This window comes from Solanum dulcamara, chromosome 10, assembly GCF_947179165.1.
Source record: "Solanum dulcamara chromosome 10, daSolDulc1.2, whole genome shotgun sequence".
NCBI lineage: Eukaryota > Viridiplantae > Streptophyta > Magnoliopsida > Solanales > Solanaceae > Solanum > Solanum dulcamara.
In genome coordinates, this window is record NC_077246.1 from 67,308,671 (window position 1) to 67,325,063 (window position 16,393).

Genomic DNA, 16,393 nt, shown 5'->3' on the forward strand with positions numbered 1-16,393 from the left:
AATGGATGGCCAAGAGTGGCCGAAGCCAATCAACTCAGACGCCGTCAAGAGATACTATGTTTGAAGGTTCAATATTTATAGCTGTATCATTTGCTTGTAACCGTTTCTATGTTGGTTTATTTTAAAAGTAGCCCTCCTATTTGTAATGAACTACGTCTGACCTGAATTTTCAAGAATGAGATACGTAGGCGGCCTATGTCGGCTTCGGTCACTTTCTTATTAAAAATCCCTATTCCTCAGTTATCTCCCGAGAAAGGGGAACTACGTTTGACCTGATTCCTGTCTCAATGGGATACGTAGGCGCCACAATGGTTCGGTCATATCTCCCGTAAGTTCTCTATTTATGATAGAAACTAGGACAGAAATTTTGAGAGGGACTCAAAATTTCAAAGAAGATCTGTTCACAAGAGAAAACAAGACTGAGGTGCATCAGAAAAGTAACTGGGACATAATTTTTGATAGGACCTCAAAAATTCTGCAAATATCTTATTGGTAGTATGATATTTACCAAGACATCTAACTGGGACAGAAATTTTTGAGGATGACCTCAAAATTTTTATCTAATATCATCAGAAGGTTTTACTTAACTTCAAAGTTCAAGGTTGGCCTCGAATGATCCCTGACATTGTTGGAGGGTCAATGTCAACCTCAATAATCTCCAACACCATCAGAGTTCAAAGTCAATTACAAAATTTTCTAGTTATGTCAGAACTTCGCAGCTTCAACCTTCAAAAATCCTCAACTTTTTTGAACAAGCTAGCAAACATGCTCAAGGTTTTGAATCAAGGATGTTCATTTGAGCTATGCATGACATGACATCTGGTAGTAACCCTTCTCAAATTGCTTTTCAAAAACTCATCTTTCTTAAAGCTTTTAATACATCAAAAACTTTTTTTACATAGAAATATTTTGTCTTATATCTACCGAGAAGTGGAGAATCAGAGCAAACGATCGAAGATAACAAGAAAAGGAGAAAACAAATGGAGAATTCAACACAGATCAATTCATTCAAAACTAACATTTTTTGCAGATTTATAAAGGATCACCATATCCCTCCATTCAGCAAGTACAAAGATGTTAAAAGAACAAAGAATTGTCAAAACGATAATTTTTGTCATCAGGATTCATCAGACGAAGAGGAGACGTTCAAAATATGAGTGTGATTTCTATGTGATTAGTATGTTAAGAATATTACTTAAAGTATATGTGGACATGATATATTAAAACTTATAAATCCTATGAATATGATGTCTACACAAAATGATATGTTAAAAATATTAATTAAAATATATACAGAAATGACATATTAAAATTATAAAATCCTACGAGCATGATTTCTATACAAAATGGTATGTCGAGAATTAGTTGTTACATCCCATGATTTCTAAATTGTTAAAATGTACAACATCACACTAACTAAGACATGATTTTAAACGACAAAGATAATTTTAATCTATAAGCATATTTCTACATAAAACAACATTCTTAAAATATGTATATATATATTTTACGTCTAATTGACATGTTGAAATTATTATTAGGTATTATAAACATGGTTTCTATAAAATTTCGAAAATGTTTATTAAAAACTCAAAAGTATTATTCTATCTAAAAAACTGCAAATACTTTATTTAATCGTGCGGATGTGATATTCTCGTATGAATTTAATATCTATTGAAATATTAAGTAAATCCAATAGGCATGATTTTAGATAAACATACATAGTCTAATGTAAATTTGATTATTTAAACTATTTATTTAATAACATGAGTTGGTGATTTTATATTATTGGCATAGTAACTTTAGGCGATTTTTCCGATTAACTAGACAAATACCTATAGAAACGATATTCAAACCCAAACTTAGATTTTAGTCTAAGAGTTAGGTAACTACATTGTTTTAATAACTACGATCAATCAATCAACACTTATAAGCAAATACACACAAATTATGACAAAGTAAAATAAACAAGTAGCACGTTAGTTCCCCTCTCCCCTTAGACAGTCCCCAAATAATTTCATTATATAGTATTTACAAATTATTACAACCTAACAAAAATAAAGCAAAGTAAATAGAAATAATATGAATAGACAAAGATGTGAAATGTAGTAGCTTCTCCGACCCAAGCGAAAGCTTCGCGTCTCAAACTTTGAAGTTCAAATTCTGCTAAACTATGAAGAAGATACAAAGCAGTATGCGAATAATATAGGGATACATCATAATGATAATTATATTTCAACAGAATAAACATACAAGACAAAATATTTTTAAAAAAAAATAGTAAACTAATTTATGAAGAGAGGTTGGAGACTAACCTGGATACTTTAGTTATGAAGAGAAAAAGTCGAAATCTGAAAACCGATGCTCAATGCTAGAAATAGAATATCAAGTGTACAAGGAACTTTCTTTTTTTGTTTTCTGTTTGAGATTTTTATTTTATTTTTAAAACTTGTAAAGTAAAAAATGTTTTCTTTCTTTTCTTTCAACTCTCTCTCTACTCTTGTCTCCCTTGTGTTTGTGTTTTATCTCTGTCTTTATAGGCATTGATAACAGACAATCCCATCAACCAAGACAATTGGCCAAATCCCTTTAATTCAAAAAATTTCAAAAAAAGATAGATAAAACAAACAACTTTTCAAGATTCCCCTAAAACCACTCAAAAGGTGTTTTATTCCAAGATAGTGGAGCATTAACTTTAAAGTGGTGGACATTAAAATTATTTAAAGTAGTAGATACTAACTTTATTTCAAACTTTTATAAAAAGACAAAATTAATTATGATAAATACAAAAAATGATTATAGCATATTAGCAAATCTTTAAAAAAAAATATTAGTTACTATAATTATTTCAATTAATAAATTATGTCACAATCAGTAAAACATTAAACCTCCTTCCGAAATTCAGAAAGCAAATCATCAAGTTATTAAATTGACCTCCAAATTAACGAATATGCATTTAAACAATGGCAAATGATAACAACCTTACCATAAAAATCATCAACTATACTTATCCATAATTAAATACAAAAATGTAAATATAGACCGAAAACACCAACGCAAACATGTATAATAATCTTCATTTCTAAGAAATAAATAAACACCTAAAAAACGATCTACATTTTGTGTATAATTAAAATATAAGCTTATGAACATGAATGAGAACAAGAACAAGAGCAAAACAACATAGTATGCTTTATAATCTTAATCGATTATTAATGAACAAAAATCTTTGAATCTTGAGTTTGTCAAATCATTTGAAGTAGACAATCAACCCAATATTTGTTTTGAAAACAAAAATCTATAAACGGAGTCTAACGTGAGAAAGATCTAAATCATGCAAACAAGGAACTTATCAAGAACTTAGAATACAAAATATAATCAAACCAACATATACACAACAATCATATGAAATTTAGATTTACAAGAAACATAACATATACATATAGTAAAATTTAAATACAACCACACCAACATATACACAATAATCCTATGAAATTTTTATTTTTGCAAGAAACATAACATATATATCTATATACACATATAATGACATAAAATTTAAATGCAACCATACCAATATATACACAATTTTAGATTTGCAAGAAACATAACATAATATATATATATATATAAATGTAAAATGAAACCATACCAAGACGAATCTATGAAGATCCGTTTTCGATTTATCGTCTTGTTCGTTTAGCAACGACACTCGAAGAGATCGTCGTCACTGGTTGGAGGCTGGTGGTGGCGTCGGAGCTGTGCGCCGTCGCTGCTGTCCGACGCGTGAAGGAGAAGCTGGTGGTAGTTGTTGGACAGCGTCGTTGGTGGAGTTGTTCGTGGTTGCCGGAGATGAAGAAGGCGCACAGCCATGGCTGCTTACAGCTTATGGCTACTGCGTGAAGGTATCGAGAGAGAGAGAGAGGAATAGCGTGGGAGAGATGAGGGGACAAGAAGAGAGTGGCGGAGGGAGAGAGTAGAAGGGGCGGCCATGGCTTGTTGTTGTCTTCTTCTCCTTGGAGAAGATGACCAAAGGAGGCAAGACCAAAAATCCTCTTGTTTAGGTTAGGGTTGGGGTGTTTTGATAGTGTAGTTGTAATCCTAGCCGTTCATTAATTTTGATGAACGGTTGGGATTAGATCTTGACATTTGATAAAATGGAATGGATGGATATGATTTAAAGGTGGGTTCAAGATTTAAAAATGAGTTATATATGAATTTAATTTAGGGAAAAGACTATACTTAGAATAAAAATAGAGAAAAATCGAATAGATTGCTATCTAATTAATAATCGTGATATAGCGTAAATTTTATTTAAGTAGTAGTATATATATATATAACATACGTATGTATATACTAAAATGTGTGCGTAATTAATATAAAAATATATAATAAACTTCATTAAATAGTAATTTTAATGCACGTGTATAAAATGTATTAAAATAGATATGCAATATAATAAGTAAAAATATTTTTATATAGATAAAATACACACGTACATAATATATGCTAAATAGACACGTAAAATATTCGAACATATGAGGCTCGTTATTAATAAAAACAGTAAAGATAATAGTTATAATATTAATAAATAGCAAAAATATTATAAATAACTAACGTAAAATATATGTTTTATTGGATAAAATTAAATATGAATTATTTATTTAATAAAGAAATAATTTTGAAAATTGTTTATTTATTAAAATAGCGATCCGAAAAGTAGTTGTGAGTGGTCAAAATTGGGTGTCAACAACTTGTCCCTTTCTTTGAATAGGGTCGATGAAAGAGATTCTGGTCAAAGAAAATTGACAAATCCAATTTTGACGCTTGATTTGATGCACGATTTTTGAAAGAATACCAGAATTATTCTGATGTCGAATTATGGAGAAACTAGAAAGCATGTGAATTGGATGAGGTGGTTTGTTGGAGTACAGTCGAGTTTTCAAGATCGAGCTCGCCTACATATCCTTAAACTTAGGAATCAGACTGCTTGTAGTTCGACTCAATCGGTTAAAAAGGAAATCTTTTATGCTAAGATCACCTTCGGTTGGGAGGAGTGACACATGAATCGAGTATGAAAAATAGGCTTGCAACCTCTTAACCATGCATGTGGCTAGCTTCACACCCATAATTAAGAACTTACACGGACATAATTTCCAAAACTCTTGGTGTATCGTCACTCAGATTGAGAAATTATTTCTGGTGACAAGTTGAAGTTTTCCGGAGCGAAATTGAGACTAACAAACTTAAAGGAATACCACATGCCTTCTTGTAGTGGTGTGGTGTGGTGGAAGTTATTCTTCAACTCGCGTTCCAATTTGCTACTGAGAAAGTTCTACGTTGTGTTGCTTTCTTTTGATGTCATCCGTACCTGTGGTTAAATTGAGAACCTATCCTCTTGGATGATCTCGCCAAAGATGTGTAGGCGTGTTAACCTCCTTCGGTTTTGGCGTAGAGCAAATAATACGCATTTTTCTAAGTTGATGTGATTTGTAATATATTCCTCAACTGCAAATTGTTTCAATTTTGATGTAATATGCAATGAATTGATATGATGATGAATTAACATGATATAAAGATGGCCTTTCGGCAATGGCATGGTAATGACCCTCTCGGCGATGAAATGATAAGTGATGGCCATCTTGGCAATGATATGATAAATGATGGCTCTCTTGGCAATGATAAATGATGACCCTCTTGGCAATAATAAATGATGGCCCTCTTGGCAATGATATGAAAATGATGGCCCTTTTGGCAATGATATGATAATGATGGCCCTCTCGGCACTGATATGAAAATGATGGACCTTTTGGCAATGATAGATGATGGCTTTCTTGGCAATGATAAATGATGGCCCTCTTGGCAATGATATGAAAATGGTGGCCCTTTTGGCAATGATATGATAATGATGGCCCTCTCGACAATGATATGAAAATGATGGCCCTCTTGACAATGATATTACCACCTCCGGTAATATAATATGAATGAAATAATACGAATGGCCCTCTTGGCAGATGATATTACCACCTCCGATAATATAATATGAATAAAATAATATGAATGACCCTCTTGGCAAATGATATTACCACCTCCGGTAATATAATATGAATAAAAATAATACGAATGGCCCTCTTGGCGAATAATAAATATGAATGGCCCTCTTGGCAAATGCTATTACCACCTCCGGTAATATAATATGAATGAAATAATACGAATGGACCTCTTGGCAGATGATATTACCACCTCCGATAATATAATATGAATAAAATAATATGAATGGCCCTCTTGGCAAATGATATTACCACCTCCGGTAATATAATATGAATAAAATAATACGAATGGCTTTCTTGGCGAATAATAAATATGAATGGCCCTCTTGGCAAATGATATTACCACCTCCGGTAATATAATATGAATAAAATAATACGAATGACCCTCTTGGCGAATAATAAATATGAATGGCCCTCTTGGCAAATGATATTACCACCTCCGGTAATATAATATGAATAAAATAATACGAATGGCCCTCTTGGCGAATAATAAATATGAATGGACTTCTTGGCGATTAGAATGTGTAATCATGACGATGTCTTACTGACAGGATAGCGATGCTTCTTTGATTTTTTGATGCCTCTTATGTATGCCCATTAAAGGTCTTTGACACTGGAGAATACTATTGACGTCATCATAAACGCTTGCATGCCTTGAAAGTAGCTCATTCATGTTTTCCTGTACTCAAAAGAAAATAAGTAATAGACACATTGTCATCTTAACTAATGACTGGGTAAAACTTTTTAAGGAAATATTCTTGAATATATGTACAAAGTGTCTGATCACTTTGACATTAGTGTGTGAATATCATGCTCATTTTTGAACACTTTATATACTTTAAGTAATATTCTTAACATACTAATCATATAGAAATCACACTCATATGATCTTAATAATTATTTGTCATATTATTCTTACATTGAAATCATGCCCATAACTTTCGATAAATTTTGTTATGTAGGAATCATGCTTATATTATTTTTAATAATCTTTCAACTTGCTATTAATTAGAAATCTTGTTTATATGATGTTATAAATACATTAGTTAATAACTAAATTCATTAAAATGTGCTTTTATTTATCAAATTAATCGTAAATATTCATGTCGAGTAATTAAACTTTACCTTTATGTCATCTTATCTTAGTATTCGTACACTCTTAATATTTACTTTGACTTTCACAACCTATGTTTGTTTTCAATCATGTTAATTAATTAATATAGAGGCTTATTTGAGATTTTACGTGTTAAATGTCGTCTTACTTGTTTTGTTTGACGATGTGTCTAATTAAGAAACCTACATTTCTCTTTAGTCTAACACCTACCTTAATAGTAAGTCCAATGCCTCTTGGATATTAAGTTGGGACGCTAGACACCCTTTAAGACGTTAGTTTTTTTAAAATATTTCTTTTAGATCGCTTTAGGATTAAACTAACAAATAAATTTAGGAGGGATAGGGGTAGATAGGCCCTTTGGAAATGATGGAAATCGACCCGAGCAGAAAATGACAAAATACTATGTTTTTGTCTTCCGATTAATAAGTCGGCGCTGATCCGAAGAATATGAGTACAAAAATATTTCTACCCTATTTTTTAAATACTTTCGTTTGTATATATTTGGGGTAGTTTATTTATTCGTTTGCCTTTTACTATTATTTAATTAATTGATGATATTTATTTATCCTGTGTTAATTCTAATATTAATTGTTTAATTTAACTTAATTAAATCCCCTAAAGAGAGACCATTTTTGTTTTCATTATTTCTCCTTTATTTAATCCTTTTACTAAGTCAATCATTCTTATAAATTATCTTAAATATTTTAAAATTTATATTTTTCTCAAATGATTTAATACTTTAATTATTGTTAAAACACATTTTTCCAAAGTTAGTCAAATAATTTTCAAATCGTTGGACAACCGCATGTTGGCGGCTATTTTAAGTGCTAAAACCTTCTTAAAATAGTAATATGAACCTCGTACCTTTTTCTCTAAATTTTTAAGACTTAAATCTGTTAGGGTCTTTTAAATTAAGTTTTCTTAATTTCTTTAAAAAATTAAGTGGCGACTCCTCTTTTATTAAAATTGATTTTTCCTCTAAAAAGTTGAAATTAATTTTAACTCCCGTCCATTTTTCGACATAACAATATCTATTATATATATTTTAAAAAATAATTTTAATGATATAAAAATAATATAATACTTCATCAAAAGTTTCAATAAACTCGTTGATCCTTTCTAACTCCGCACCTGCTTATGACATTTTACTAAATACACCAACCATGCAGGAGTTGCCGTTAATTTTTGTCAGAGTGAGAGCATAGGCGTAGCCACGTAAGAATTATACTATTTATATACGACGAAAATGATTTTTTTATATATAAATAATTGATAGTCAAAACTCTTTGGCTATTTGTTGTGTTTACTTCTTCCGTGTTGCGGGACAGGTATGAACTCAAGTAACTCTTAGCACTTTGCTCCAAATTTCTCTGAAATTTTCAGTTTTGCTTTGTGAGAATAGATTTTGGGAAAATTTCAGGAAAAGGGTGTTCAATTTCTTGGCACCTGCTAGGGACTTCTTGTTTTGAAAACTCCAAACTGGGTTTCCAGGTAAACATTTTGGGGGTGGGAAATGGTTAGTCATAAGGGTAAAGAAATCATTGTTTTTGAAGATCAGAATGAAGAAACCAACATAAGAGTAGATAAGAATTTTCTTCAGTTATATGAGTATAAAGAGAGTTCCTCTAAAAGGGTAGCTGAGAATGAGGAAATTCAGGAAGAAATTACAGAAAATAAATCAAAAGATGGAATCTTTGATCTTTCCTCTAAAAGGGTAGCTGAGGATGAGGAAATCCAAGCAGAAATTAGTGCAAAGAAGCCAAAATATGGAATCTTTGATCTTTCTTTGGCTTGCCCTAGCAGTAGTAGGAGTTTACAATCATCAGAACCATCAAATAACAACACGAGGATTGGGTATTTCAGGAATGGCTCCTTGTCATCGTGTTATTCCCATCCCTTTTCTCACAACCTTAGCTACTCACTTAGCCTGAGTTCAAAAGAGGATAGTGAGAATTCCAGGGAGGGAATTAATTGGTCAGTTTTTAGCAGGTTTAGGCCAGTTGAAACAGGAGATTGTACATTGACGGGTAATCCTGGTGAAAGTAGTTTAGCTCTTAGTTGTCGACTACAAGTCAATAAGGATAATGATATTGATAGGATCAGTAGCTCGGATAGTAATTCGTTTTTCCTATTCAAGTTGCCTGCAAGACCAACAGGTGATTCGAGTGTTAGAGGAAGTATGGATGTAGGAAGAGCACTTCAACTTTCTCAGCCTGAGAGAATCCTTGGGGAGATAGTTGCAGAGCCTGTTCCTCTTATGGCTCAGATTGTGCAAGAGCTTCCTGAAGAAACGATTGAATCAACAAAGGAATACTTGAGGAGCCTAATTGCAATTCCTGAGAAAAAAGACTTTTTGATCAGCCTTCAGAATAGGCTTAATGGGAGATCTGATCTTACCGTTGAGACTCTCTCAAAGAGTAATAAGACTCAACTGGAAATTTTTATTGCCATAAAAATGGGTCATATAAGTTTCTTATCTTTGGAAATTAACCACCTTCAAGCCACTGAATTGATTGAGATTTTTTCGTTTGAAAGGTGTCGGAACATATGCTGCAAAAGTGTGTTACCTCGTGATGATTGTAAATGCAAAATTTGTTTGAAAAACAAGGGATTCTGCTCTGAATGCATGTGTCTAGTATGTTTTAACTTTGATAATGCGTATAATACTTGTCGTTGGGTAGGCTGCGACCGATGCTCACACTGGTGTCATGTTGTTTGTGCTGTTCAGAGAAATCTTATAAAGCCAGGTCCAAGTATCAATGGGCCATCTGGAACAACTGAGATGCAATTTCACTGTCTTGGTTGCGGTCATTCTAGTGAAATGTTTGGATTTGTTAGAGACGCGTACACGCATTGTGCAAAGGACTGGGGTGAGGAAACTCTAATAGAAGAGCTTGATTATGTTCGAAAAATTTTCAATGGGAGTGAAGATTTTAAAGACAAGGAGTTGCATGCTATAACTTATGGGTTGCGTAACAAGCTCGAGAAAAAGATGATCTCTCCTACAGACGCTTGTGATTTCATTTTACAATTTTTTAAATGTGAGTATCAAACCAAACCTTATCCTTTGCAATTTCTTATGAATTTGGATTGGTGTGAATGGGAAATGGAAGAGTTTAAAATGGAGGGAAATGAAATGTTATTTGGCCTTACAGATAATGGAACATATCTCTACGTTAAAGCTAACTATCACTCTGTCTCTCTCAATGTGTTTGTTAGTTTTCCTTTTATATGGTTGTAGTTTGCTTCTGGAATTTATGTGATTGAGTAGGTCTAGTCTTCATAACAACTGATCATATACGTAAATAAGCTTAATTTAATAAGGCATTAACTGTGACAATAGAGGTCTGCTTCTTGCAATGAAAAAAGAAACTAAAATTTTGAGCGTTACCCTTGGGAAAGGAAAGAATGCTGGCATTTGTTATAAGAGGAATTATGATCATTAAGTTGTCCTAATCTGAGAAGTATTTCAAGAGGAATTTGTTTTGCGTCAACGAACATAACATTTTTAACTGCAAAGACCCTCTAAAGGATTTGGGAAATAACTACTTGGAATGACAGAAACTTTAATTTTCCTCCTCTTTTGTTCATTTGAAAAGTTATTTCTATATATGATAGCTAAAAACCGAGGCACCGAAGATGAATATATTTTGCATTTTCAATGACTAAAATGCACGGTTTCTATTTTAGAAGGCAAATGATAAGTTCCATTTGCAGTATGAAGAGTTAGTTTTTGAAGATACAGATTGGTGATCAATGAGCTATAACATTATTGCTCCAAGTGTCAAAACAGTAACTTCCTATTTGGAACCAAACCTTCACTGTACTGCTACTTATAACTTCAAAAATGATTTCATTAAAAGGCTTCGAGTCATTTACCGTACGGTTTAAAATTTGAGTAAGACAAAAAACAACTTGTATATGTTAAAGCTGCATAGCTATGTTATATTCCAATTTGCAGTGTGTTGCATTTTCAGTTGACGAGTTATCCCAGTGTTTGACATTTATCAAATACTATATGTGTCATGTAAAAATAAATCAAAAAAAATTTACTATATGTGTCATCTGAAATGAGCCAGTGATTGCTAACCTTCGAGTCTCTGTGGCACATTCCACTAATTCTGATTCTCTGTTATTAACAGACACGGATGGTTTGTGGCAGTTTCTTTCATGCAGTTTTCCTGCATGTATCCCTATTGCTGATAAACCTTCCTTCAACATAGTGAGCTCTTCAAATGGAAGAAAAGGTATGATTACTACTGATCATCATCAAAACGATGCCACGGATCCCTCTGAGTCTGATAAAATCAAGGATGAATGTTCAGCCATAAAAGAAAGATGAGCTCTTCAAGGGAAAGAAAACATATGATAGTTTGTAAAGCATTGTGAGGATCAAAGAAGCCGAAACACAGATTTTCTAATTATTTTTATTTTATTTTTGTGAGCCCCAATTTTAGCTCTATTGAGGATTTTTTTGGTCAAATGCTAGCATTATTGTTGTCGTAGTATTTCTCCTGTAGTTATTTCTGTTACTCTATACTATCTCTTGTACTTCGACTATTGCACTATTTTGTGGTAGTTATTTCTTTTTTTTTAGAATGCTTTGTCATGTTTTTTTAGTATCTGCTTTGATATGCTTTTACTTGAGCTGAGGGTCTATCGGAAACAACCTCTACCTCGCAAGGTAGGGGTAAGATTTGCGTATACTCTACCCTCCCTAGACCTCACTTGTGGGATTACACTGGGTATTTTGTTGTTGTTGCTAGCATTGTGGTTGTGACAAATTCTAGCTACTTTTTTCCCTCATTGAAGCCATTAAGATTTGAATTTGATGTTTTTGTTCATGTTCATTGCCAATGACTTCTCAGACGGAAAATAGCCTGTTGTGTTTCCTCCCTTATTGAGTATCAAAGTCCCAACCTGCATTCTGTTGATCAACTCTTGCACTCTGGCCCCCTCCGAGATGGATTGGAAGGGCCACGTAAAGCAAAGCAATCAACTTCCACATGATTACTTTCCGCCAGGCACTTGCAATTTCATCATCCAGTTTTTTTCACTGTGAGTATCAAACTAAACCTTATCCTTTGTAATTTCAACTGTTAGATTCGGTGTTATTTGTCCCTACAGATAACGGGAGCATATCTCTATGGTAAAGCTCAACTATCTCTCTCTCCGATCTGTGCATTTGTTGGTTTTCTTTCTTTCATCTTATTCCTTTTATATAGTCGGAGTTGCTTCTGCACTTCAAAATTTTTGTGGTTGATGTGAATGTTTAATCTTCTCATCACAATGATATGTGTCTGCTCTGCGCGCTACACATATATCATTGTGATATATGTGTCTGCGCGCTACATAGTTTTTAGTTGCTGATTTTTGGAAATTGTAATGGAAATGTTGGATAGAGAAGCTCTTCAAACTAATCATTTTATTAGTAGACATTTCGTTCTCTAGTACAGATAATAGGTCAATAAAATAGACCATTTCTGCTAGTACAAAATAGTATAAGTAGGATATAAACCAGCCTAGAAAGAAAACTTTACATAAAGCTATAACTAACATTTGTGAACTCCTCGATCGATTGATCGATCATCAGGTACTGCAAGAATATTCAACAGCCTCTCCAATTGTCTGTGGCATTCCATCTTGCAAGCAATCAATCGGAGGTATCGTTAACGTCTGTTGAATTCCATAAGCGTTCCAGCAGAAAGGATCATCCACTAGCTCGCCTTCATGTGGTAAAAGTTCAACTTCAGACATTGTAATATTTGTGCAGGCAATGGTATCACTGCAGGCAAAGTGTATGGGCGCACTCCTCACGTCGTAGGTACCCTTGATGTTTCGGTACGAGATGTCGCGCACGCTAACGGCCGACGTCTCGTTTCGACAGCCCTTTGAGAGGCAGTAGTATTGGTCTATGATGATGCAGTTGCGCACATTTTCCATTTGTATTGTGTCAAATGATAGTCCTGTTACTGATCCTGACCCTCCTTGCCATGTCTTGATCCGAACTCCGTTGTCCGAGTCTCGGATAATGGTGTTCCGGACCGTTATGTTTGACACACATGCCTGGCTATGGTGCACCCCTAGGCTCCCAATGCTGCACGCACAACAACATACTTAGTGTAATTCCACAAGTGGGATATGAGGAGGGTAGTCTCGCAAATAAAAATACTTTTTGATTAATTTTCCCCTCAAAATGGACATTAATCGGATCTCAAAGTCGGTACTAAATACGGGATGAAAAATATTTGATTTACTCTAGATACGTTGACATGATTAATTAAGAAGATTATAAAAGGGAAAAAAGACAGATCTTGTCCTTATTGAACTAATGAGGAAAATAAAGATTCAGCTTTTCCTTGTTTTTATTTATTTACTTTATTATATAAGTTTATTATTATAAAATTTAGTATGTGAGGACAATTAATACATCGAAAAAATAGAAACATAAAGTACCTGATCCCGTGACTAGGCCCACATGTGACTGCTTCAATCTCAACATTTGAACTACCAGGCCCAATTGATATGCAATCATCCCCTGACACAATCACACATTACATTATTATTATTATTATTTGTTCACGTCCGATGTTCGACTGAACACAAAATTTAAGAAAAAATGAATTATAAAAATTTATTTAGTCATAAATCATATTATTAACATGAAGGGTAAGTTTGTACCATTGCTTATGACGGAGTTGTAGATTCCTACACATTTGGTGTCCTCGATGTGTATTCCGTCGGTGTTTGGGCTAAGCTTGGGGGAAGAAATCGATAATTGGTCTATTAGTACTCCTTCACATCCATCAAATTTCATGTGGAACATTGGACTATTTTGTATTCTTAAACCTCGCACCGTCAAATTCGAGCTCATGAAAAATCTTATTAACTGTCAAAAATATATTTAAATTAAAAAAATATGTTACATGATGAAAATATACAATAAAGAAGCTATTTAATAGATTTCTTAACATAAATTTAAAATTTTAAGCAAAATAATTAAAATTCCCGTGAATACAATATTTTTTTTTGAGAAGAGAGAGGAAATGAAGTGTGAAGGCAACTTACAGAAGGGCTATCACATGGTCCAGGTAAAGTTGAGCCATTAGGTCCCTGAAATTTGACAAAAATAAATAAATGATATTTTAATTTGATCAGTTAAAAGACAATTATGCATAACATTATTTAATAACATTGACTGTTGATCTATAATAAATGATATTTTAATTTGATCAGTTAAAAGACAATTGTACTTAACACTATTTAATAAAAATAGTTAATCTCTACTAAATGAAATTTTAGTTTAGCCAGTTTAAAAGACAATTGCACATAACACTATTTAAGAGTAACTTGATTATTAATCTCTAATAAATGGTATGTATTTCATTTTGATAAGGTAAAAAACAATTGTACATAAAACTATTTAATAACATGGATTGTTAATTTCTAATAAATGATGCTTTTACTGTCTCAATTAATATGTTATACTATGGCCTGATACTTCGATTGAGAAGAAAAATTGAAATTTATAACCTAAAAAGAAACTACCTAAATTTTCGAACAAAAGAAGGAAATTATAACTTGTTATAGCAAATCAAATTATACTTATATATAACTTATATAAAATCCTATTTATAAACAGATAAAAGATTACAAAAATTGAAATAATCCAATTAGAAAGAGAGACAAAGAGACAGAGAAAAGGACACTCACGGACTCTTTTACTATTTTCTTTTTCAAAAGAAAAAGCAACAATAATAATTCCAAAACGTGGGCTTTGGAGAGAGTACATGAAGTGTATATAGACCTTATTTTTATCTTAAAAATGTAGAGAGTCTATTTTTGATATACCCTCGATCCAAAGATAGATAAAAAAAAAGGCATATTAACACTAAGCAGAAACAACAAGAAGATAATACGATAATCGAAATTAAAACAAAAAAAAAAACTTACCTTGTGTGGTTTGCAGGGGAGTTCCCACCATTCTTCACCATTACCTTCAATAGTACCAGTACCAGTAAAAGTCATATTATTAAGTTTATAAAACACAATCCATTGCCTTTTACTATCTTCTTTAGGCCAACAATCTGGTCCTTCTGGTGGCATTAGCACTCCATTTACCTATTTAACAAAAAATAATTATATTTTAACCAAACGCAATTTAGAACAAAATATCTGTCTATCACATAAATTAAAACAGAAAAAAAATATACGTATGTACTTACTTGAAATTCGAGTCCAGGCTCACAAGGACCAGAGAAAATAGTAGAAGTGATCATAAAAGTACGATCCGCGGGAGCCAAAAGCACCGCGGATTCAACTTGACATGCGGCTTTCCAAGCGGCGACGAATGCCTCCGTGTCATCCGTGGAGCCGTCCCCAACGGCTCCATACTCCATTACATCAAAAATGCATTCCTCATCAGGATTCAAAGTGGACCCGCCTCCGTAACTCGGGTCCGAAGGTACAATATTATTAGTGGGAGAAGAAACTGGTGATACTGGTGGTGGTGATGGTGATGATGATGATTCGTTATCGCTACCCTCAATAGGACTAGGAGCATAATGACTAACGTTTTTGCTCTTTTTTTTCTTGGAAATGTGATGTCTTCCTTCTACATTGATTGAATTACTATAGAATAACAATATAGTACTAGTAATAACAATAATAAGACATAGTAAACGAAGTATTTTCTCCATTGAAGGTGGAAAATATTGAATGAAAAGATAACCAAAAATATGAAGAAAAAAAAAACCTTAATGTTGTTGTAGTACTACTACTAGTGTGTTATATGTGTATGGTATTTTTATGTGGCAAGAAACATATGAAGATGAAGCTGTAAATTTATAGTGAAAAAGGTTGGGACACGTGGCAAATTTACGTTGATTAATACATTGTTGTCTGCAAGAATGATCTTTTCCATGGAGAATATAAATTGTTGAAAATTTTTAAAATAATGTGAGACAATGCCAGGTCATAAATGTGAGAGGCTCTTATAATGTTTAACATTTGGACTTGTGGGTCCCACTTACACCACTACTATTTTGCCACGTATAAGAATGTTTTTTGAAGCTTTTTTTTGTTTTACAAGAAAAGAAGAATTTATAAGATAAAAATTCTTATAACATAAAAATTTTAAACATATATTATTTATTAATAGGTTCATAAATTTTGTAAAGTAAATATATTTTCCAAAAGAATCTAAAACGTAACGGTAGAATTCACATTCATT

General features: G+C 32.8%; 2 protein-coding genes across 3 annotated transcripts; one reads left to right on the forward strand and one right to left on the reverse strand.

The window, feature by feature from the left end:
- Nucleotides 1–8,658: 8,658 nt before the first annotated feature.
- LOC129870477 (protein OBERON 3-like) lies at nt 8,659–12,840 on the forward strand. Of its 2 annotated transcripts, XM_055945282.1 has the most exons (4): nt 8,659–10,202; nt 11,304–11,408; nt 12,030–12,219; nt 12,755–12,840. In XM_055945282.1, the coding sequence occupies exons 1-3, from the start codon at nt 8,675–8,677 to the stop codon at nt 12,038–12,040; spliced, it is 1,644 nt and encodes a 547-aa protein (XP_055801257.1). In that variant the 5' UTR covers nt 8,659–8,674; the 3' UTR covers nt 12,041–12,219; nt 12,755–12,840. The 2 variants fall into 2 exon arrangements, with proteins under 2 accessions (XP_055801257.1, XP_055801256.1); XM_055945281.1 differs by lacking the exons at nt 12,030–12,219; nt 12,755–12,840 and having other exon boundaries at nt 11,304–11,948.
- On the reverse strand, nt 12,558–15,928 carry LOC129870478 (polygalacturonase At1g48100). Its single transcript, XM_055945283.1, has 6 exons — nt 15,387–15,928; nt 15,115–15,282; nt 14,230–14,274; nt 13,843–14,050; nt 13,618–13,699; nt 12,558–13,258 (listed from the first exon to the last, which is right to left on the reverse strand). Exons 1-6 carry the CDS (start codon nt 15,858–15,860, stop codon nt 12,751–12,753), a joined length of 1,485 nt encoding a protein of 494 aa, XP_055801258.1. The 5' UTR covers nt 15,861–15,928; the 3' UTR covers nt 12,558–12,750.
- Between the last annotated feature and the right edge of the window lie 465 nt (nt 15,929–16,393).

Coding starts and splice junctions, on each gene's coding strand:
- LOC129870477 (XM_055945281.1), top strand. CDS start 8,675: ATGGTTAGTCATAAGGGTAAAGAAATCATTGTTTTTGAAGATCAGAAT. Junction 10,203..11,303: donor CATTTTACAATTTTTTAAAT/GTGAGTATCAAA, acceptor TGTTATTAACAG/ACACGGATGGTTTGTGGCAG.
- LOC129870478 (XM_055945283.1), bottom strand. CDS start 15,860: ATGGAGAAAATACTTCGTTTACTATGTCTTATTATTGTTATTACTAGT. Junction 14,275..15,114: donor TCCCCTGCAAACCACACAAG/GTAAGTTTTTTT, acceptor GTCAAATTTCAG/GGACCTAATGGCTCAACTTT. Junction 13,259..13,617: donor GGGCCTAGTCACGGGATCAG/GTACTTTATGTT, acceptor TTGTGCGTGCAG/CATTGGGAGCCTAGGGGTGC.